The 23,368-nt window shown below is 31.2% G+C and overlaps 1 protein-coding gene across 1 annotated transcript; it reads right to left on the reverse strand.

Annotated features, from left to right (window-relative positions):
• On the reverse strand, positions 1 to 23,225 carry LOC135125793 (protein melted). Its single transcript, XM_064051480.1, has 14 exons — positions 22,821 to 23,225; positions 22,628 to 22,769; positions 16,981 to 17,229; positions 16,756 to 16,930; positions 16,409 to 16,572; positions 16,150 to 16,359; positions 15,903 to 16,066; positions 15,637 to 15,851; positions 6,212 to 6,438; positions 5,929 to 6,142; positions 5,504 to 5,880; positions 5,155 to 5,449; positions 807 to 928; positions 1 to 755 (listed from the first exon to the last, which is right to left on the reverse strand). Exons 2-14 carry the CDS (start codon positions 22,763 to 22,765, stop codon positions 501 to 503), a joined length of 2,805 nt encoding a protein of 934 aa, XP_063907550.1. The 5' UTR covers positions 22,766 to 22,769; positions 22,821 to 23,225; the 3' UTR covers positions 1 to 500.
• Between the last annotated feature and the right edge of the window lie 143 nt (positions 23,226 to 23,368).

Raw genomic sequence — 23,368 nt, forward strand, 5'->3', positions numbered from 1 at the left:
TAGAACATAAACAAAAATATATTTAAAAAAAAAAACAATAGCTATAAGTTACAAAATAATAATAATATAAAAATTAAGTACAGTATTTCATGGATTAATAATATATATTAAGTATAAATCTACAAAATAGGTATTCATTGTGCTTTATAATGTCCCTTAGTCTAATTGTATAAAAATTGTATATTTTTGGAAGTCTCATAAGTACTGATCAGCAGTGATTTTGTGCAAAGTAACTTACTTTCAGTCATGTCAAGTCTTGATGCTAATTTTTATCACAGAGAGCGAAAATTTTCACCTATGCTAATGCAGTACTCGCTTTTCAAATTGCTACATATATAAACTAGACGATCTATGACCAAAACAAAAATAAAAAAGCGTTACATTAAAAATCCAAAATCAAAATAATTATAATATTCAGTTAGCACCATACGTAAACATACACTCTTCTGAATAAGATTGCAAAAATTAACAAAAACGTGAGTAAAAAATTAAATAAATATTTATATAACAGCACGACTAGAACTGATACCTCTTGCGGGTAACGAATTGCTCTTTCCTGGTAATTCTTTCGCGTGCGAATGCGCAACGACTATGCTCAAACATTGAACCCACTCTTCGGCGTTTTTGCCGTCTTTGGGCTTCAAAATGAGAGTTTGATTTCCAGTGAAGATTTCAAACGCCTTGGGTATGTTCCTGGCACCCCTCGACACCTTGACTGACCTGATTTGATTCACGTCGATGGATTCACCCCCACTCTTTAAAATGAAATTACTGGAAAACTGAAAATTTTTGCTTCGAGGACTTACCGAACCCTTGCAGGACAAGTGCGCCCCGGACAAGGTAAAATATCGCGTTCTCCATCTTCGGAATAACCTCCACCGACCTTTTTTTTCTTTCAATTGGCCTTCGATGACGGGTTGTGTGTCTCCTAAAAAAAATTGAATTCAGTGGATATATTAAGGTATAACCGTACGAAAAATCGCTATCATACGCAATAATGTTGCTTTGGAAATGAAACGGTCACAATTCGCCGTTGGGAAAATAAGGTTAGTTGCTACGTTTTCTGAGCATACCTTAATTTCCGCACGCGTGCCGACCAATCACAACAAAACACATTCATCGTGTTCATTCCAATATCACAGATCTAGGGAAAACCATACAATTTGTTTTTATATTTACTATTGTATGGGAGCATTTTTTTTAATTGGGACCGATTTGTTAATTTTACAGATTCTCCAGTTTTCGATTTTACGATTTTTCAATTATTCCATTTTTTTGCTTTGTTAGTTCTCGGATTTTACAATTTTTGAGTTTGAAACTTTTAGTTTTTTAATTTTTCAATTTCGTCCTTTTCAGCAAAAGAACAAATTTATCTAAACTAAAATATTGGAAAATCGGAAAATTGTATTATTGAAACAATGAAGAATACAAAAATTTTAAAATGAAAAATCCAAAAATTTCAAACTGAAAATCGAAAAACTAAAAAATCGAGACACCGAAAAATTGAAAAATTGTAAAAACATGGAAAACTAAAAATAAAACTGCAAAATTGAATAAATGAAAAATTGGAAAAACGAAACAATTTTGCAATTTTTCAATTTTAAAGTTTTCAAATTCTTGATTTTCAATTTTAATCAAAATTAAATTTTGCAAAATCAAATAACTGTAACACCGAAACATTAAAAAATACAACAATTAAAAATCGAGAAATTGAAAAATTGACCAAATGAAACAATTCTGCTATTTTTCGATATAAAATTTTTCAAATTTTCGATTTTTCATTTTTAATTGTTCAACAAAAGGACAAATTTATTCAAACTGAACTTTTGAAAAACCGAAAAAGTATCACACTGACACATCAGAAAACAAAATAATTAAAAATCGAGAAATTGAAAAATTCAACAAAAAGAAACAATTTTGCAGTTTTTATATGGAAAAACTGCAAAATTTTTAAAATTCTCAATTTTTAATTCTTTCTGATTGTTCATTTTTTAATTGTTCAATAAAACGACAAATTTAATCAAACCGAAATAAATTTTGAAAAATTTAAAAATCAGAAAATTGTAACATTGAAACGTCTAAAAATTATAAAATTGAAAAATCAAAAAATTTAAAAATTGAAAAGTCGAAAAATTGAAAACAAAGAAAAATTGAAAAAACCGAAAAAATGAGAATCAAAAACTGAAAAATCTAAAAATTAAAAAATCGACAAAACGAAGTAATTCTGCAATTTTTCGATATAAAATTTTTCAAATTCTCGATTTTTAATTTTTCATTTTTTAATTGTTCAACAAAGGACAAATTTATTCAAATTGAACTTTTAAAAAACCGGAAAATTGTAACACTGAAAGATCAAAAAACAAAACAATTAAAAATCGATAAAAAGAAACAATCTGCAATTTTTCGATATAAAATTTTTCAAATTCTCGATTTTTATTTCTTCATTTTCTCGATTTGTCATTTTTTAATTGTTCAACAAAAGGACAAATTTATTCAAACCGAACTTTTGAATGGAATTGAAAAATCAAAAAATTGAGAAATCGAGGAATCGAAAAAATAAAGGAAGCTTTAAAAAAACCGCAAAAATGAGACTTAAAAACTGAAAAATGAACCTTGAAATATCAAAAAAATTAAAAATTGAAAAATTAAAAAAATTGAGAAATTGAACAATGGGATAATTGAAAAAACAATTGAAAAATCGAAAAATTGTAATATAGAAACCTGAAAACCAAAAATACAAAAATCTTAATTTCAAAATCCAACAATTTTAAAATGAAAACCGGAAAACTAAAAAATTAAGAAATTGTAAAAAAGAAACACGGAAAAATTGAAAAATTGTAACATCGAAAAGATGAAACACTGAAAAACCGAAAAACTTAAAAAATCGAAGATTTGAAAAAATACAGAAACTGAAAAATCGGATAATTCAGCAGCCAAGAATTGTACTCTTGAAAAAAAAAACCGTAATAATTGTTTGAAAAAAGTGAAAAATTAAAAATCGGGACATTTAAAAATGAAACATTACAAAATTGTAAATTTGAAAAAAAAAATCGAAAATTCGTGACATTGAAACCTGGAAAAGTGATAAATTAAAAACTGAGAAGTTGAAAAATCGAAAAAACGAAAAATTGTAAAAAGATGGAAAATCGAGAAATTAAAAAGCAACTTGGAAAATCGAAAAATCAATAAATGTAAAAACGAAACACGGAAAAATCGAAAAATTAACAATTAAAAAAACCAAAAATTTAAAAATCTCGAATTGACAAAATAAAAAATAGAAAAAACGAAACAACTTGGAATTACATACTTGGAAGTACTTTACTTTTAATTTTTCAATTTTTTGTAATTTTTCAACAAAAAGACAAACTTAATTAAAAGTGAAATTTTAAAAAATCAAAAAAATAGGAAAGTTGTAACACTGAAACATCGAAAAACTCGAAAAACTGAAAAATCAAAAAATTAAAAACTGAAAAATCGAAAAAGAAACATTGAAAAACCGAACAATTTAAAAATTGAGAAATCGACAACTGGAAAAGGAAAAATTGTAACGTTAAAAATGAAAAAAACTGGAAATTTAAAAAATAGAAAAATCGAACAATTGCAAAATTGAAAATCAAAAATAGAAAAAACGAAACTTGAAACACCGAGAAATTTAAAAATTGTAATCTTAAAACTTGAGAAACTGAAAACTTCGATAATTGAAAAACTGATTAATTAAAAATCCAGAAATAGAAAAATACGGAAAACAAAATTGTCTAGAAATAGAAAAATCGACAAATTATAAAATTCAAAAGTTGAAGAATCAAAAAATTAAAATTTCTAGACACTTAAAAGTCGAAAAATTCAAAAAATTTAAATTGAAAAATCCAAAAACGTCAAAATAAAAAAATCGAAAACTGAAAATTTAAAAAACGAAACATTGAACAATAAAAAAATTGAAATACCGAAATGTTGAAAAAATCGGATAACTAAAAAATCAACATTTGAAAAATCAAAAAATTATAACATTGAAACTTGAAAAAACTGACGGAATAAAAATCGAGAAACTGAAAAATCGAAAACAAAAAATTTAAAAATGCAAGAAAAACTGAATGTCAGAATGTAATATCTCCGTTATTAACAGACCTATGGTCTTGAAATTTTAAATATATGTTGTCCATAACTTTCTTCATATAATGCAAAGGCAATTTTGTTAAAAACAGTTTGTGATCATATTTTTCTTTTAATTTTCGTGAAATTTTTGCATAACGTATTGTTAAAAATCAATATCTCAATTATTAAAGGAAATTTCAGAACACGGTTTTCAACACTGTTTTCAGCTTACAAACCTCCAGAAATTATACCAGATATATCGTCGATTTTTTTGTTAGAAACAATACACAGTAAAAAAAAGCTTGTGTCATAGAAGTTGCTAACTTTTTTTTACTATAATCTCAGTGAGAACAAATAAAGTCAGAAATAGACCTAGTACGACTTCAAAAGTTTTGCAAGATGAAAACAGTGGTGACAACCCCGTTCCAAAATTTCCATAAATAACTGAAATATTGATTTTTTAGAATACGTGATGCAAAAATTTTAACAAAATTTAAAAAATATATAATAAGTTGTATAAAAAAAAAACTGCCCTCGCACAAAATTTTAAATTCGAAACGAGAACTTTTTAAGATGAGATTTTAAACTAAACAGCAGACAATGTTTTTTAACAATAATGAATCTTTATTTAATAAATTTATTACTTTTATTATATTAGATGGGTATTAGCGGTATTAGCATTTTTTACTTGCTAACATAAGTCTTATTTTGGCAAATGACATATCCTCTGAGAAAATAGGGGGCGGGTGGGCGCGGCTAGTACTTGGTAAGATAAAACTGATGTTGCCCCTATTAATCTTGTAAAAACTTTTGAAATTTACAGGTTTAAATATCGTCGCGCTCCTAGCGGCAAAACCCTGAACTAACCAGTGAAATCGCGTTGAATTCAAATCCATTTTTTTTTTTGAAATAATTCTTCGTTTTTGTTAAAAACTCTTAACTCCTGTTGAAAGTAGTTTAGTTAAACTAACGATAACAAAACGTAGGTTCACCATTGTGTACTAGAGTGCTTATAATGTGACATTTTGATTCATTAAAATTTGATTGTTAATTTTGACTCACCTCTTAAAAATCCCACGGCTCTTTCGGGGTGTGCACACAAAAAACAACCCCACTTAAACGAATTCCCATCAAGCTGATCGGCTGAACCTCCCACGTTCTGTGGACATATCTGGAACACGTCGAAGTACCCGGCATGCCGCAATTCGTTAATCAACGCATCCTGGTCTTTGGGACACGGAAAAGCGCTGGTAACCAGAGTCAAAAAAGTCTTATTTTCACACTTCAGCATGTCCCAACAGTGCTTCAAACTGGCAACTTGAGTATCCCGCGAACTTAAGGCATGTTGATGCCGGGCCTACAAAACGATTACTTACTTACTTTCGCTATTTTTTTTTTTTTTGGCACAAACCTGTAAAGAAATAAACATCAAGTGTATCCATGTCCTAGGATTGCGTGTCCTCATGGTGAAGTATGTCTTATTGTAAAGACAGTGTTGTCCCCCACCTTGACACGCGAAATGGAGTTTGGCCGATTTCTTCTGTCTTTTTTCCTCAATGGTGCACTTCGCTGGTGATGGGATCCTTATGGAGACCTTGTCCATGTAGGCTTTTATTTTATCTAAGTGTTTCTCGCAGAAGTGTTGAATCGTATCCCTCATCGGAAAAGGTTCGAATACACTCATTCTCTGATTGGCCAAAGAGCTTTGGTTGGAATTTAGCAGAGTCACGCTTGTGTTGTTTGGACGTCGAGACACCACGGTGACTGGATTGTTGACACTGACGTTGCCTACAATTGGATTGTTGAGAGCGTATTTCCTAAACGTGCTGACTTTACCGCTGCCCATTGTTGAAGTTATTGGTGCTAGATGCGAACTTGAAGAATCTAAAAGACTGTTAGATCCCACTGAAATTGTCTGAGTGGCTCCACTGTTGGCGTTGGTGTTGAGGACCGAGACTTGGCCACTGGATATAGGACCTGTGTATACTGAGCTGACTGTCACGGAGTTGGGGTGTTGCGGTGATGTGATTGGTAGTGGTGTTATAGTAACCTAATCAACAAAAAATGTTACTTTTTCCAGAATAAATTCGAATTGTAACTAGTCGTCACACAAACTTACTTGACTGTTTTGATTTGTATTTAGAGTTAAAGGTCCTTGGCTGAGTGGCCGCTGCATACGCGGCGGCGAAATGGTGGTGACGGTCACTCCTCCGCTTGATACTTTATTGTTGATGTACTTGTGGGTATTTGTGACTGTTACATTATTGGAAGGTTGAGTTATTGCATTTATTTGTTGAGAAGAACTAAGCCGCGTCATACTTTTGTGTAGGCCGCCGATTGAACCTCCTACAAAAAAGTGTTGATAAGAAACTGTGTTTAGTTTTATGGAAGCGCGAGAAATTAGTTTATTCAAATCGTTGTATTGTTATATTGCGTTTTTTTTTGGTTTTGTTTATTGTACATACACTGTGTTCGCTGTGCACTTCATGTTTTCTAGCTTTTTATAGCGCGTGAATAGGCAACCCACATAACAACTACAAAACGGTACTTAAATCTACCACTCGATAGAGGGCGACGAAAAAAATTTGTAAGACTCTCATAGTAACCATTAAGATAATTTACAACGTTGCCAGATGAGCCTAACTCAACTTTGCCGTTATTTATAGTCAATTAGATTTTATTTCGTTTAGTAGTTTCTTTCACATTTGATGATGTAAGTACAATTATATCGATAACTCGTTACTGAAATTTTAATAATTTGTGTTAAAAAAAGATTTTTTGTGGTTTTATTGTTTACTTGCATAATTTACCCATTTACAATGAATATTTTTAATACATAGCACAAGTTCTTGATATTTTTTATTTTTATTTCAAATAATAATCGTGTTTTCTTTTGTACAAGTTTGGGATCGATATGGCCAGTTGTTTAGAATATGGAAATATGCTTTTGCTCGTATTATTACGAAACAGGTTATCAAATAATCCATTTTCATATCGTGGGACTTTGAAGCGGCAGAAGAATTAAAAACCAAAAATTTTTATTGAAGAAACAAACTCTTCCAAGAAAATTTACCAAATTTCTTAGTTTACGCACTATTGAAAGAACACTCTTTAAAACGGTCAGTATAATCGCAGTATTCCGTCCACCACCTGACCATTCTGGCCAAGCAAAAAATTTTGTACATAGTAATAAAAAGCAAAAAGACGGATTATAAGCCCGCCCACCCACCCTTTCTTTTCTTAGAGGGTACCTCATTTACCGAAAATCACTCTTATCTTTGCAGGTACTAGCCCCGCCCACCCACCCTCTCTTTTCTTAGAAGATATGTTATAGATAGGTACTTGCTACTAATAGGCCAGTGCCGAAGCCTTTGAAAATGGTAAAAAGTAAAAAAAAAATTAGAACAAGATGATACCCATTGGAAAAGGAAGAAAATATAACAAAAATACAAGGAAAAATAATATACGGGCGATCTGAGGTCGGCAAGTGGAAGAGGGGGAGCTTTTAAGGGTAGAAAACGGTTTATCACGATTTCCGGCAAAACTACAAGTCCTATCGCAAAAAGTTAAATGGCGAAGTTGTAGGTAATCAAAATATCTACAACTTTTGTATTTACACTTTCTTCACATAACCTCAAAATGTATGCGAAAAATGCAAATAACCGAGTTTTTGGTTTTTTATTTTTATCTCCAACAAAAAAATTTTTTTTTTCGCGAAAGTTGGTGAAAACTTACCTATTTATGTCCCAAACTCACTCTAATTTTTTTTATTCAAAATATTTATTTTTTCGCCTTATTTTGATTTAATATCGAAAAACCACCCTAATTTTCAATCGAAAATTCTCACGTCAACATATTTGCTTTTTTAAAAAAATCGGTGTCCTTTTTGTTCGCTGAAATCTCTACTTTCTGATGGTGTAAAAAAAATATATACATTACTATGGCAAATTTTCACAGGAAATGCAAAAAAACGAAAAAACTCGAATTCAAAAAGTTGTTTCTTAATTGTTATGTAAAATTTGGAGCTATTTCTTAAAATTTACACGTTAATTACTCGAAAAACGTAAGATTCCATGTTACATTGATAAATTAAAAAATTGCAAATCGAAATATACTACTATAATTAACAACCAAATAAGTTAATAAAACTTAATACTTTATAAGACATCTACAATATTTTGGTAAGTTGTAGGATAATTTTGAAATTATATGCATAGGTGCCTATTTAACGCTATTTTAAGATAACTTATATACCTGAATGGCCTACGGAAAATTTTAGCCCATCGGAAGAATGAACAACATCGTTTATAAAAATACACGTGCAGGCTGAGTTACTTGAAGAGAATCGTGACGAATTGACTTATTTAAAAGAAACTTTTGAAATCTACAGTCACAAGGATTTTCCTGTAAACAAGCAGAAGAAGATGCTGATATAATTAAGATCTCGATAGAAACTGCCAGAGATACTAATAAAACTGTCATAGTTGTGGGTCAAGATATTGATCTTTTGGTCCTTTTGAAACAATTGAAGAAAAACATCGTAAATTCATTGTCTTCTAATATATAAAATTCTCGTGTCACAGTGTGTAACCAAACTCCCCCGAAACGGCTTGAGTGATTTTTATGAAATTTTCTGTCTATATTCGGTAGGTCTGAGAATAGGTCGTAAACTATTTTTTATACCCCTAGATGATAAGGGTGGCCCACCCAAAAAATTTGGGTGGCGCCACCCCACAGCCATCTTGCAATAGGGTTGCAAGATGGCTGTTGAACATAGTCATTGTCGTACGATAAATTTTTATGTATAATTTATAATTTAATTTAATTATAATTTATTTATTTTATTTTAATTTTTTATTTAACAACTAAAATATTCATTAGAAATAATTTATATGGCAAAACAACGTTTACTGGATCTGCTAGTTAGACGATAAAAATTTGTCAAATTTGGCCAATATTTTTTATAAAAAACATGCAAACGAAAGAAGATATCGCAAAAAATCGATTACAATTAATCAAATATATTTTTAGATGTATAAATGGCAATCTAACCCTGAATCAATTAAGATTTCGAAAATCAATTGGCAAGAATTAAATCATCTTTCATATTGACAAATCTCCCACCAACAGAAGGCGTTTGTTTCATGGATTTTCAATTTTTTGGTTTGTCAATGTAACAAAATCTTACATTTTTCGAATAATTAAAGTGTAAATTTTAATAAATATCTCAAAATTTTACATGATTCAAAAAAAAAATTCAGATTCGAGTTTTTTCGTTTTTTTGGGTTTCCTGTGAAAATTTGCCGTAGTAATGTATACTTTTTTTTACACCATCAGAAACTAGAGATTTCAACGAACAAAAAGCACACGGACTTTTTTAAAAAAGCAAACATTTTGACGTGAGAATTTTCGATTGAAAATTACGGTGCTTTTTCGATTTTAAATCAAAATAAGGGGGAAAAATAAATATTTTGAATCAAAAAACCTACAGTTAGTTTGGGACATAAATAGGTAAGTTTTCACCAAATTTCGTGAAAAAAAAAAAATTTTGTGGGAGATAAAAAAAAAAACAAAAACTCGGTTATTTGCATTTTTCGCATAAATGTTGAGGTTATGCAAAAAAAGTCTAAATACAGAAGTTGTAGATCCTTTTATTACCTAAAACTTTGCCATTTAACTTTTTTCGATAGGACTTGTAGTTTTGCCGGAAATCGTGATAAACCGTTTTCTACCCTTAAAAGCTCACCCTCTTCCACTTCCCGACCTCAGATCGCCCGTAAATTATCTTTCCTTTTATTTTTGTTATATTTTATTTTTTTTACAATGGGTATCATCCTGTTCTAAATTTTTTTTGTTCTCAAAAATTATCGGCACTGGCCTATAACAAATCTTAGAGGGTATACCATTTGCCAAAATCAGTCTTAACTTAGCAAATACTAGCCCCGTCCACCCGCTCTCTATTTTCTTAGAGCATACATCAACTGCTAAAAACTGTTCTAAAGAGTTCCATCTTTTTGAAGAGTAATCTAGTTATCAACAGGGACCGATTTTAGACCGTTCTATTTCCCAGAAATATCCAATAACCTATTCAACAATAGGTAACAAAAATTATCAATCGGTAGATAGATATTGGGGGTTCAACTCACTTTTTAGGAAAAAACTTTAAACTAGGAAAACCTTGACCGAAGTTGAGCCACAAGCCACTCATGTGCACGAATTTATATTTTCCAGCCAAAAAGTGATCCAGAAGATCCACTATATAACGATCTATTTTATGACATCGTTTTTATCAAAATACTAGTTATTCCTTATTGTATTCATATCGGTTTTAAAAACGTACCAACTGAATTTTCCCAGGATCACCAATTTGTTTATTTTTACGATATTTCCCCAACTACTGAACTGACACTCCGCACCAGACCAAATATAAACAAGGTCGTATGGCTGTGGAAAAATTATGTTTTAAAGTTAAACGCCGAGGTTTGTTTAATGGAACACATTTACATTATTTATGAAGAATATTGATTTGTCTATATTTATGCGTAAAAATTGGCCGAAAGTTATTTTGACAGAACTTCCCTCGCCCTTGAAGTACAGCCCAACAAATCTTATATATCTACTATAAATACTAGTTACTTAATCTTGTTTTTTTTATATATAGAATTTTGTTTCAGCAACAGGTTAGTTAAACATGTTTTCAGTTTCTTGTTTAGAAAAGACTTCTTATATTAAAAAAAAATCGACAAAATATAGGCCCCGCCCACCCACCCCTTCTCAATTGTGATGAATATTTTATTCATTCTTGCAAAATCCTCGTTTCTCTACAAGAAATTACCATATGAAATATGTATGTTTTTAAAAGGGTAGAATTTTTTAGAGAAATATTGACGGGTGGGTAATTTTTGTGTGTGTTTTTTTTAATATATAGAATTTTCTTTCAACAACAGGATAGGTAAATATAGTGTCAATTTCTTGTTGGGAAAGGAAGACTTCGTATATTAAGAAAAAAATGGACCAAATATATGCACCGCCCACCCATCCTTTCTCAATTGTGATGAATGCTTTATTCATCGTGAACTGAAGGGTGGAGTTTAGTTGCAAAATCCTCATTTCTCTGCAAGAAATTAACATATGAAATATATTTTTAAAAAGAATTTTCAAGAGAAATAATATGTTACAATTAAACTCCACCCATCGTCTGATTAGGAATGAAAAATTCATCACAAAAAAAAAATGCAAGGAACAAAAAAATGAAAAAATTGAAGAAAAAATTCAAGTCAAATAAGTCGTGGGAACGTTATTTACGCCACTCGTTTTTACTTTATAGAAGTTATCAGAAAACAAAAATCCCAAAAAAATGATAATTTTTCAGAGAAGTGGGATTTATTTGGCTGCACTTCAGGGACGAGAGAAGTTCTGTTGAAATAACCTTCGACCAATTTTTTAGCAATGGAATCGGTATTAACATTATTTTATTTGACTTAATTTCAATTGAACTGTTTAATAATTTTATTTATTTATTAAATATCGGGTAAGCTGTGTAAGTGGTGCTGAAATTTGCCTAAAATCAATATTTTTATTAAGTAAGTATAAAATGTACAATACACCATATTCCTCACTCAGGTAGTGAACAGAAGTAGGTGGGTATCAATGGAATAATACGATTATAGTAACCGTTGTAAGGAGTGATCTCAATGTACAAAAGTATGTTAGATAATAAATAAGTGAAAAATTTTATGTACCTATGTACTTTTTTACGCACTTTTTTAACTTAATATATACAGTTTTTTTTTCAACAACACGACCCTTAAGAAATGTTTCACACGGTAACTTATTGTAGAAAAAATTGGATTTTACAATTAAGCTCCGCCCCCAGCTCCCGACGAGTAAAAAAATTAATCACAATTGAGATCGGGGCGGGTGGGCGGCGCTTATGTTTAGCCTTTTTTCCCTTAATACCCGTAGTCGCGTTTTCACAATAAATGAAAAATTCATCATAAGTGAGAGGGGGGGGGAGGGGGGGGTTGTTCTTCTTAATGTACAGTTTTCTTTCAACAACAGATAATTCTAACCTCAAATTCACCATTTGATATTTTAAGTTATTGTTGAACAAAGAGTATGTTTATTACGAAAAGCAAGTCAAAGGATTGAAACTGGGGGCGCTGATTTTCTTGCAAAGAATGAACTGACAGCCGGTGAAAATATTTGAATTGTTCGTAAAATATTCATTTGTCGTAAACAAATGTTTTTTTGTTAAGTTTTTTTACAATGCCGACGGTCCAGACGTTTTTATTGCTCCGCTTATTGAATAAACACTACATTTTATTTTGATTTTCGATGTTGTAATTCACATTTGGTTAATTATAACTTGTTTAGATCTAGAGGAGGCTTAGCTTCCGCTAGCCTCCCCCTAACTACGGTCTTGTCTAGTGGTTATGAAATATCGAGAAAATATGAAAGTACCAAATTGCCCGATGGACTCCATTGCTGTACGTCCTTAGGTTATCATCGATAAGAAAAACAACTTGAAAATGTCTGCTTACACATCGGAAGAATGTCACGTAGTTGATATGAATGAGTTCGTCCCCTCAAAACAGAGGATCAAAACTATTAAGTAGTAAGCTGCAGTCGACAAAATGTTCTGAATATGATTATTATATTTCTTATTAAATAAAGACGTTTGTATTTTTACATTTTCGGGAAAATGGGGTGACTCGTTCTTAATTTGATCAATAAAAAATATCGATGCAATAATTATACTTTTTAAAATTTTTACAGTGTTAATTTTACGATTATAGAATTTTTTCATTTTTCAATTATAATCCAATTTTTTCTTTATTCGATTTTTCAATTTTTCCATTTTTAATTTTTCAATTTCTCGATATTTGATTTTTTAATTTTTGGATCTTTCGTTATTAGATTTTCGATTTTACAATTTAGACGATTTTATAATTTTTCAACTTTACAATTTTTGGGTTTTCCATTTTTTCGATTTTTAGTTTTTTAAAGTTACGACTTTTCAGTTCTTCGATTTAAAATTTTTGGAATTTACAGTTTTTAGTTTTTCCAATTTTCCGATTTTTTTGTTTTTCGATTATTAAATTCATTGATTTTTCGACTTTTCGAATCAAAAAACCGACAAAATTGTAAAATTATGAACATGAAAAATCAAAATTGAAAAAACGAAGAAGTATAAAATGAAAACTTCAAAAAACCTGAAAACTGGAAATCCAAAAATCGAAGGATTAAAAATTGAGAAAGTTAAAAATCAAAAAATGAACAATTTTTATAATAAAACGAAATATTGTAAAATCTATAACTGAAAACTAAAGAAATCGGATAATTAAAAAATTAAAAAATTGCAAAAGTGATAAAAAAACTAAACCAGGAATTTGAAAATCAAAGAGCGAAAACTGAATAAACGAAGAATTTTAAAATGGAAAAAACTTTCAAAAAATAAAGGAAATGAAATAACGAAAGAAAAATCATGATATAATCGAGAAAAATGAAAATGAAAAATAAAAATTAAGAAATTGAAAGGTTGAGGACACGAAAAATTGAAAAATTCATCATAAGTGAGGTACGGGCGGGCGGGTGGGGCTGATTCTTCTTAATAATAATGTACAGTTTTCTTTCAATAACAGATAATCCTAACCTCAAATTCACCATTTGATATTTTAAGTTATTGTTGAACAAAGAGTATGTATATTACGAAAAGAAAGTCAAAGGATTAAAACTGGGGGTGCTGATTTTCTTGCAAAGAATGAACTGACAACCGGTGAAAATATTTGAATTGTTCCTAAAATATTCATTTGTCGTAAACAAATGTTTTTTTGTTAAGTTTCTTCTTTGTTGAATTGGTTTTTTTTAACTGTATATAATTTTTTATGAAATCTAAAAACATTATATCGCGACTCAAAAAGGAATTTCTGGCATTTTTTGAGTGCATAACAAAATCGAAACTTAAAAATAAAAATAATGTCGATAAAAAGGAATACACGTAGTCTTTTTTTCACAGCAAGATACTTAGAACATGTTTATGAATGAAAGTTTTTGTAGAAAAATATCGATTTTGTAATTACGCTCCACTCTAACAACGAATGAAAAATTCATGACAATTCTAAATAGGGCGGCTAATAAACAAATAGGTTCGTACAGTGTAAAGAATTGAAATTATGCCAATTTATTTATTTTGTCCCGACATTTTGTACTGATAAACAACAACACATAATAGACATAGAACGTTTTTTTGGATTAAAGCTATTTAAATCCCTAGTTACAAACACTGCAATATTATGAATGAACGAGACTCTTGTGTAGCAAATATAGCAGAATTTACAGGATACTTACTGCCCATTCACAATGGACATAAGACATAAGAACGAGCGCATAACATAATTTACGTTTTTGGTTTGTGTCTGGCTTATGCTTATCTACGTGCACAGTGGACAGAGTGAACTCTGTAAGAATTGTTAAACTGCGCAAACGCAGAACGGAATAACTCCCGGCTAAACATAGAAACGGCTAACCTCAAACTGAGTCAATCAAAATATCTAACCTACAATTTCATACGATATTCGAACTTGACAACTCGCAGTACAGAACAGACTCGCAGTGTGAAGCTTTGATTATAATTTATATAATATAATCAAAGGTGCGAAGTGCCAAGTGCCAACTGTCAAAGGGAATTCAACAGCAGCATTCAAAAGTCCCTAGATTTTAACATAATTTTGACATCATTCGTGCACAAAGTTGAACTTGTTTCAACTTTGTGTACGCACACAAGGATTACATAAAACGTTCATAAGCATAAGAATTACGTTCGTCCACTGTGAACAGGGGTACACGTTTTCCATCGTTTCAACTTTATGTATTTATGTAAGCTTTATGTACTTGTTATGCCTTATGTCCATTGTGAATGGGCAGTTACAAAAATTATTTCAGCGAATGTAATTTTTTTCAAAAATGTTGCATTCTTGATTTAAAAAAACGTTATGAAATGGAGTCATTACAAATTTATTTTTATTTTTTCGAAATTTTGCAGTAGTTTCCACATATCTGAACCGCTGTTTTTTAGAACTATTTACTCAACATATGTTATATAGATCTATTTTCTAAAAAATAAAAGTATATGAGAAAAAATTACCCATTTACAAAACTCGAGTCAAAAATAATTTCATACCGCCATTAAGTTTTAAAATTCTAATTTTGATTTTTTTCGCCTTGTACAAAAAGTGGTGCTATATATACAAAAAACACAAGATCACAGTGTACTTACAATTACAAATCAGTACAGCACACTATAAACATCAGTAGCTTGTAGGTGACACACCACTTACTTTAAGTACTAAAAATAAGCTTTCACTGACACTTTAAGATACGTTACGAGCTCTCCAGTTCTAAATAAAGACGATTCAAAAATATTCAGACTTTCAGAAATGTTTTCTTGGAGCGCATGGAATTTCGCTAAATTGGCGTCATTTTCAGGAAGCAAGTAGCTGCCAATACCTTCATAATTAAAAACGCTTAAAAAAAAAAACTCACCAGGAATGTTAAGTTTTGTCATGCTGCGATGAGTATTCGTAGTTTGTGGTGTATGTAATCGTCCAGTACTTCTCGAATCACCCAATTTAGCTCTACGAGTATATCCACCTTGTTGTACAGGAGTATTTTGCTGGACTCCGCCTACTTTAACAATGGTGACACCGCCAGATGTCACTTGGTTTTGTACACTGTTATTATAACCGATTTGATTACTACTGCAAAAACGTACACTGCATCACTGATACACAAACGAAAAAACAATGTACCTAGTGTGATGCCTCTGTCTCACTCCAGCTAAAACTTTATCTGTGAAAAGTACTGGATAAGAACTGCACAACATCGTCGCTTCTCTTAATAATGTGCTCTGTGAACCTCTGTCAGCTTTCGGCAGACATTCGAGGACGAAATTTAGGGCATCCTGTGCTTGATCCTGAAAAAAAAAAAAAACAAAAACGTAAAGTAAATAATATTTCATGGTCACTACACACTCGAACTAGGTCTGAACATACATACCTTACTCAATTTTCCAACCGCTCCGATAATCTGAGCAGCCAAACATACGGTTTGTGGATGCCTCTGTGCAGACTGTTTCATAGCGTTTACATGGTCTACCAACAACGCTGGTTTCTTTTCGGCCATGTGAAGAAATATTTGTAAAGTTGGTGATGCTGTTACTGAACTATTCAAATATTCGCAAAGTTGGGGCACACTGGCTTCCAGCAGCTACAAAATGGTGACTAGTAAAAACACAAATTGTTAATTAAGCGCATACCGAAGGATTGTCTTTCGCCATTAAAGAAAATAGGTGCAACAATGCCAATTTTTCTTGAGTGTCACAGTGCGGAAGAAGCGAAACTAACGCCATTGCGTGGCCTTGGAATGGTTCCGGGGACACCTCGTAGATGTTTGGTAGAACTCTACAAAGTGGGTAATTGCCTAAAACAAGTAACTGGAGGCATAATAACGTGGTCTCCAACGACTGTTTTAGGAAAATCTTTATTCAAGTAAAAGCAAACACAAAAAGTAATCACAGAATGAAAAGAAAGACAAAAAAGAACACAAAAAGAAATCGCAGAAATATAGACGAAGTGTTTGCAGTGTTTTATTAACGCATCTTACCTGAGATAATCGAATCCATAATCGGCTGCACATGTGGAGTTAACAAGGAAGCGTGTTCAATAGCCGCCAGAGACAAATACGAAGCCATGTTCCTCGACAACTCTCGATTTCCCTTATGCAAGAATTTAACAGCTACAGGTAAGGCACGTTGCATCACAGATCTCTTACTATAATTCTGTAAAAATGTATTTAAAAAGTGCTCGAACTCAAAAGTAAGTACCATACTAGGAATATACAAGAAATAATATCACTGGAGATTTTTGCATGCGGTGGATCTTCATCGCGTGATGTTAGTTGAAGGTTATGGTGCAAGCAAGACTCCAGAAGTGCCACAAGTGCATCACAGTGCTGCTCAACACTCCCGGTCTCCCGAATACATGAAGTGACTCGTGTAACGCAGATTTCGACCACGCTTTGGTCATTGTTGTTGTTGACGTAATCGGGAAGGGATATGATGAGCGTGATTTCTTTAAGCTGTAATATTGATGGTTGGTTAGTTTCTTACATTTTCTTTCTTTATTTAACAAAATTAAAATGTTTATGTTGTATCAACGTTTCATAGCGCCTAGAATATGAAAAAGTAGGTGCTCCGCACCGACAAATACAGCGCGAAACATGCATTTTCGTATTTTAAAAGATACGAAAAATCAAGAAAACATGACATTTTACATTAGCTAAAATGTCCCTTTTATAACCATTTCTTAGTTATCACTCAAAAGATTAAGTGTTGACAATTTTATCGGGAGATATCAATATGATTGATCATGTGTGGTTTGGAAAATTTAAACCGATCATAAAAATACTTATATTAACTTTTATGTTTTTGAATTGTTTGTGGTATAAATTACACCGATGATGTAACTTATTTACATACTATTTCAAAGAACACTGTCATGTTGAAGTCACCAACAACCAGTTTTTCCTGACGAGCCCATTTTGAAATTTATTAAATGTCTTGAAACACTCTTTACATTATTATTTACATACACGTGTTTGGTTTTGCATGTATGTATTTATTTATTTTTTGTATTACTGCTAATTTTTATAACTTTTAAGACAAATAGCGATTATCAACCTGTAGACGTGAGAGTGAAACAGAAACTAAACTAAAAGATGTTTTCTACGAATTGAAATAACCGGGTCACAATGCCGACGGTCCAGAGTTTTTTATTGCTCTGACTTCCGCTTATTGAATAAAACACTACATTTTATTTTGATTTTCGATGTTGTAATTCACATTTCATTAATTATAACTTATCTAGATCTAGAGGAGGCTCAGCATCCCCTAGCCTCCCTCCAGCTACGGCCTTGTCTCGGAGTTATGAAATATCGAGAAAATATGAAACTACCAAATTGCCCGGCGGACTTCATTACTGTACGTCCTTGGGTTATCCTCAATAAAAAAAAAAACAACTTTGAAAGTGTTTATGTTTATACATCGGAAAAATGTCACGTAGAAATTTTTTTATTTGAATGAGTTCGTCCCCTCAAAACAGAGGATCAAAACTATTAAGTAGTAAGCTACAATCGACAAAATCTTCTGAATATCATTATTTTATTTCTTATTAAATAAAAGTGTTTGTATTTTCACATTTTCCGGAAAATGGGGCGACTCGTTCTTAATTTGATCAATAAAAAATATAAATGCAATAATTATACTTTTCAAAATTTTTTACATTATCAATTTTATAATTATAGAATTTTTTCACTTTTCAATTATAATCAATTTTTTTCTTTATTCGATTTTTCAATTTTTCGATTTTTAATTTTTCAATTTTGACGATTTTATAATTTCTCAATTTATTTATTTTTCGACTTTTCGAATCAAAAACCGGAAAAATTGCAAAATTATGAACATGAAAAATCAAAAATGAAAAAACGAAGAAGTATTAATGAAAACTTCAAAAAACCTAGAAACTGGAAATCCAAAAATTAAAGAACCGTAAAATTGAAAAATCGAAGTATTAAAAATTGAGAAAGTTAAAAATCAAAAAGTGCACAATTAATATAATAAAACGTAATATTAACTAATCTATAACTGAAAACTAAAGAAATCGGATAATTAAAAAATCCAAAAATTGCAAAACTGAAAAAAAATTAAACTCTGGAAAAACCAGGAATTGGAAAATCAAAGAGCGAAAATTTGAAAACTGAATAAACGAAGAATTTTGAAATGGAAAAAACTTTCAAAAAATAAAGGAAATGAAAAAACGAAAAAAAAATCATGATATAAAATCGAGAAAATGAAAATGAAAAAAATCAGGAAAATGAAAAATAAAAATGAAGAAATTGAAAGGTTGAGGACACGAAAAATTAGAATTGAGAGCCTGGAAAAACAAAAAATAAAAAATTTTAATACTGAAAAATTGCAAATCGAAAAAATGAAAAAAGTGATATCAAAAAATTTGTCGAAGGTATATAATATGATAACCCTTATAAATTAAAATAAAGATATGTATATAATGTTCAAGTAAATGTAAAAAAACGTTTATATATACCATACTACATATAAGTAATTGTAAAAAGTATTAGTACATTGATAAACCACAAGTGTAGAGTAAAAATATTTTGCATATTTCAGAGAAAGATTAGTCAATGTTTGGCTGCGTTTTACCATATACATGCAAAATTTGACAATAATCGGTCCAATAGTTTCAAAAAAACATCTGTCTAACAAAAATCCGGACAGACGGCAGACAGACAGACAGACAGACAGACGGAAACGGAGAGTAGGAGGCGGCCGATAGACTCGATTACAATACTTCCTTGGCCTCGAGTCGAGAAGCACAAATCTATATAATCATATTTTACATATTTTGGGTAGAATTTCTTCGGCAAAATTTTGAGATGACGTCATCAATTTTTTGAGGGGAATAAACAGATTTATTTTGATTAATCATTTACCATGTACACAATGACTTTAAAACGTCTGCAAGATTTCAAAGCATTCAGTTTTGCAATTCTTAATTTTTTCAACAAAATAAATTAACTGATTTATTAATTTTTTTGAGTCACCCTGTATAATCAAATTTAAAAAATATGAATGCAATGATAAATTAGAAGTATAGACTGATCATATTTTGCACATTTTAGATAGGATTTGTTCAGCAAAATTTTGGGGTGACGTCATCAATTTTTTAGGGGAGATGAGCAAATACATTTTGATCAAAAATTTACCATGCTTATGATAACTTTAAAACATCTCCAAGATTTCAAAGCATTTGATTTTGTAGTTCCTGATTAAATCAATAAAATTAATTCACGCATTCATTAATTTCTTTTTGGGCCACCTGTATAAACAAATCTAAAAAATATGAATGCAATTTAACACCTTTAAATTTCACAAGCTTTTACAAGATTAATAGGGGCAAAATCAGTTTTATCTTAACAAGTACCAGAACCGCCCACCCGCCCCTATTTTCTCAGAGGATATGTTATTTGCCGAAATAAGTCTTATCTCACCAAGTACTAGCCCCACCCACTCACCCTCTCTTTTCTTAGAGGATATGTCATTTGCCAAAATCAGTCTTATCTTATCAAGAACTAGCCCCACCCACCCGCCCCCTATTTTCTCAAAGGAAATGTCATTTGCCAAAACAAAACTTATGTTAATAATAGCCCCGCCCACCCGGCTTTTATTTCCTCAGAGGGTAGTACTTGCTAAGATAAGTCTTATTTTGGCGAATGACATATCCTCTGAGAAAGTAGGGGCGGGTGGGCGGGGCTAGTACTTGCTCAGATAATACTGATTTTGGCAAATGCCATATCCTCTGAGAAAATAGAGGGCGGGCGGGCGGGGCTGGTACTTGCGAAGATAAGACTGATCTTGGCAAATGCCATGCCCTCTGAGAAAATAGAGAGGTAAAGAAAATTATATTGCAATTATTTTATTCAGTTTTAATTTTTTTCTAAAAATTCTGGACGTCTATTTTGAAAAAGTACAAGAGTATCTTATTTTATGAAATTAAATAACTTTTAATTATAAATTTTAGAGATGACGTCATCAAATTGTTGGTGGGGCTAATTAGCAAAATTTTGGTTAGTATTTAACCATCTACATGATGTTTCTAACATATGTGCAAAATTTGACAACAATCGGTCCAGCAGTTTCGGAGATTACGTGTCCAACAAAAATGGATACAACTAGACAGACAGACAGACAGACGGAAACGGGAGACCACTTTTTTCGTACTCTAGAGGTCATGACACGTCGAGAAAATATGAAAGTGGCAATTCGGTCGATGGACTCAATTACTATACTTCCTTAGCTTACACTCGGAAGGTAATAAGCTTGTCTTTTCTTTTAAAGTCCATCAATTCTGTTCACTTTCTTTACCAGGAGCCTCAAAATCTCTTTTTTTTTTTTTTGTTTTAGAAAACTTAGAATAAGAAAATTCCAAATCCGGTACGTCTGTCTGTTGGTCTTTATACAACAAAATTTTGTGTTAGGTTTGGAAATTTAAAATACCCTAGATAGAACACTTAAAATTTCAGAGTAACTGATTCGTTAGTTCCCTGAATAATCTGACCAAAAAAAAAAACTGTTACTTTCTTATTTGAGCCATGAACTACCCAGAAAATATGCAATTAGCCTTTCTGTTAGTGAAAAGAAGTAGTAACGTATTTTCACGGAAAATTTAACGCATTGTATCTACACTATAAAAATTCCAAAATCAAATTTTACATTTTTCAAAAAAGCTCCATGTTGTACTGTACTTCAGAGGTGCGGGAAGTTCTGTCTAAATAACCTTGGACCAACTCTTTTCTAAGAAATTTAGTTCTATTTTATACGTCATGTCATATTTTATAATACCCGTAGATTTGTATTACATGTTATATTTTCAATTCCAGAATACACTTTTTTTTCCACAATCTAATCATTTTTATAAAGTAAACATTAATTCTTCAAAATCTTATTAGCATAGAACATTTCTAAACGAGTAATGATTAGTGGTCTATTAAGAAAACACCTATTAAATTCAGTTGGCAAAATTGGAGTAGTGTGTCAGAAATGTCAAATAACTGAAAACATAATCACTGATAAGAAAAATGAAATTGTTTTTAAGAAAAATGTGTGTAAAATTTGCTCCAAACACACCGGAAGTTGTAATAAAATAAAAGCTGATAAAAGATAGTAAAATCATATTTAAATTTTCAATAATGATTCAGCTGTCACCTGACAGTTATGATACTTAATACGTATTTATAACGTCTATCACGAGCGCACTGTGGCCGATTGTATTGGTGGATTTTTTACATTATGAAGTTGTATTATTAAAGATCATTAACGTTTATATGCTAATATTACCACAATAAATAGTTTCAAGTTTTATAAGGAATTTACCACATGTTAATCCTAGTGTATTTTACTTTCACCAACATAAGGCAACAGTTGGTAGATTCTAATAACTTCTAAAGGAAGATACGTATATATTTTCTTTTAAACTAAAATAAATAACAGATATTAAAAACAACGGAAACGAGAACAGAACTTAATTGTTTTGGTTTTACCGCCCACTTTCACTAATTATCATTTCAATTTAATTTGATTTTAATTGTTGTAACAGTTTTAAAAATTTTGAGGTTATAACAAACATTTGTTATTTTTATTCGCCAGTTTGATCTTTAAACCTCAGATTCATCTGGTGATAGTAAAATTTGAAAATTTGCTCCCTTTCATCTAAAAGCTCAAACAATTCAATAATTAAATACCTTTCTGAACTCTGTCGAAAACAGAGACTGGGATAATTCACATATGTTACTTCAAAAGCAGAAGTTAAAATTCCATGGACGGAATTATAATCAACTGCTAACACCACAACAAAACTTCTTTCATAGCCTAGTCCTTAATTAACTTAATTCAACAACTTACAACGTTAGTTAAATCGTTAACTATTATAGCATCTGGAACGGAAAACAAATCCCCAGCTCTCGAAAGGTCCCGATTTTTGAGCACTTGCATGAAGAGCTCATGCATTTTCCTGTTAACTTTCTCTTCCATCGTCCCCATCACACTGCAATGTTGTGGTTTACATGTAATTCAAACATTTACCACAAGTCCTCACCTATCTAATCTACCATTTACATATTCCGATATTAGATAACAATGAATGCGAGATGTTGCCGAACGTGTCCAGGGCACTGTTTCACTTCATTTTCTATTCATTCACACATTTTTTTTCAACTTTTACGATTCGATATCGCTTCTTCTCGCCCGTCTTGCATGAAAACTGTACAGACACATATTTCTGGATAGTTCATTGACTTCTCTAGCGAAACAAACGTAAAAGTTCAACAGGTTTACTACATTATTTTCACAGGTGGTTGTGGCGAGGGCAGTGCGCATGTGCGCAGGTGTGGATTAGGTAACAACGTTTGAATGTACGGAAAATGGGAAAGGACTTTTCTTTACGGTTGTGGCAGGGAAAAGTTGGGAGTACTTCTAGGAAAGGACTAAGGATAAGCGCGACTGGGTGAATGATAAAAATAGATGAGTATGTCAAGGTTGAAAACGGAATCAGAATATGGGCTTGGCGCAGTTTAGATACCGTTATTGAACGGAAGACCTCTGAGCTAGATCCTCTGGCACATTTTGCAACTTTTTTTGGAATAG

Source organism: Zophobas morio, unplaced genomic scaffold, assembly GCF_036711695.1.
Source record: "Zophobas morio isolate AGI-343-1 ecotype UQ-CSIRO unplaced genomic scaffold, CSIRO_AGI_Zmor_V1 ptg000009l, whole genome shotgun sequence".
Lineage (NCBI taxonomy): Eukaryota > Metazoa > Arthropoda > Insecta > Coleoptera > Tenebrionidae > Zophobas > Zophobas morio.

Coding starts and splice junctions, on each gene's coding strand:
- LOC135125793 (XM_064051480.1), bottom strand. CDS start 22,765: ATGGGGACGATGGAAGAGAAAGTTAACAGGAAAATGCATGAGCTCTTC. Junction 16,931..16,980: donor TTATTTCTTGTATATTCCTA/GTATGGTACTTA, acceptor ACATTTTTACAG/AATTATAGTAAGAGATCTGT. Junction 15,852..15,902: donor AGACAGAGGCATCACACTAG/GTACATTGTTTT, acceptor ACGTTTTTGCAG/TAGTAATCAAATCGGTTATA.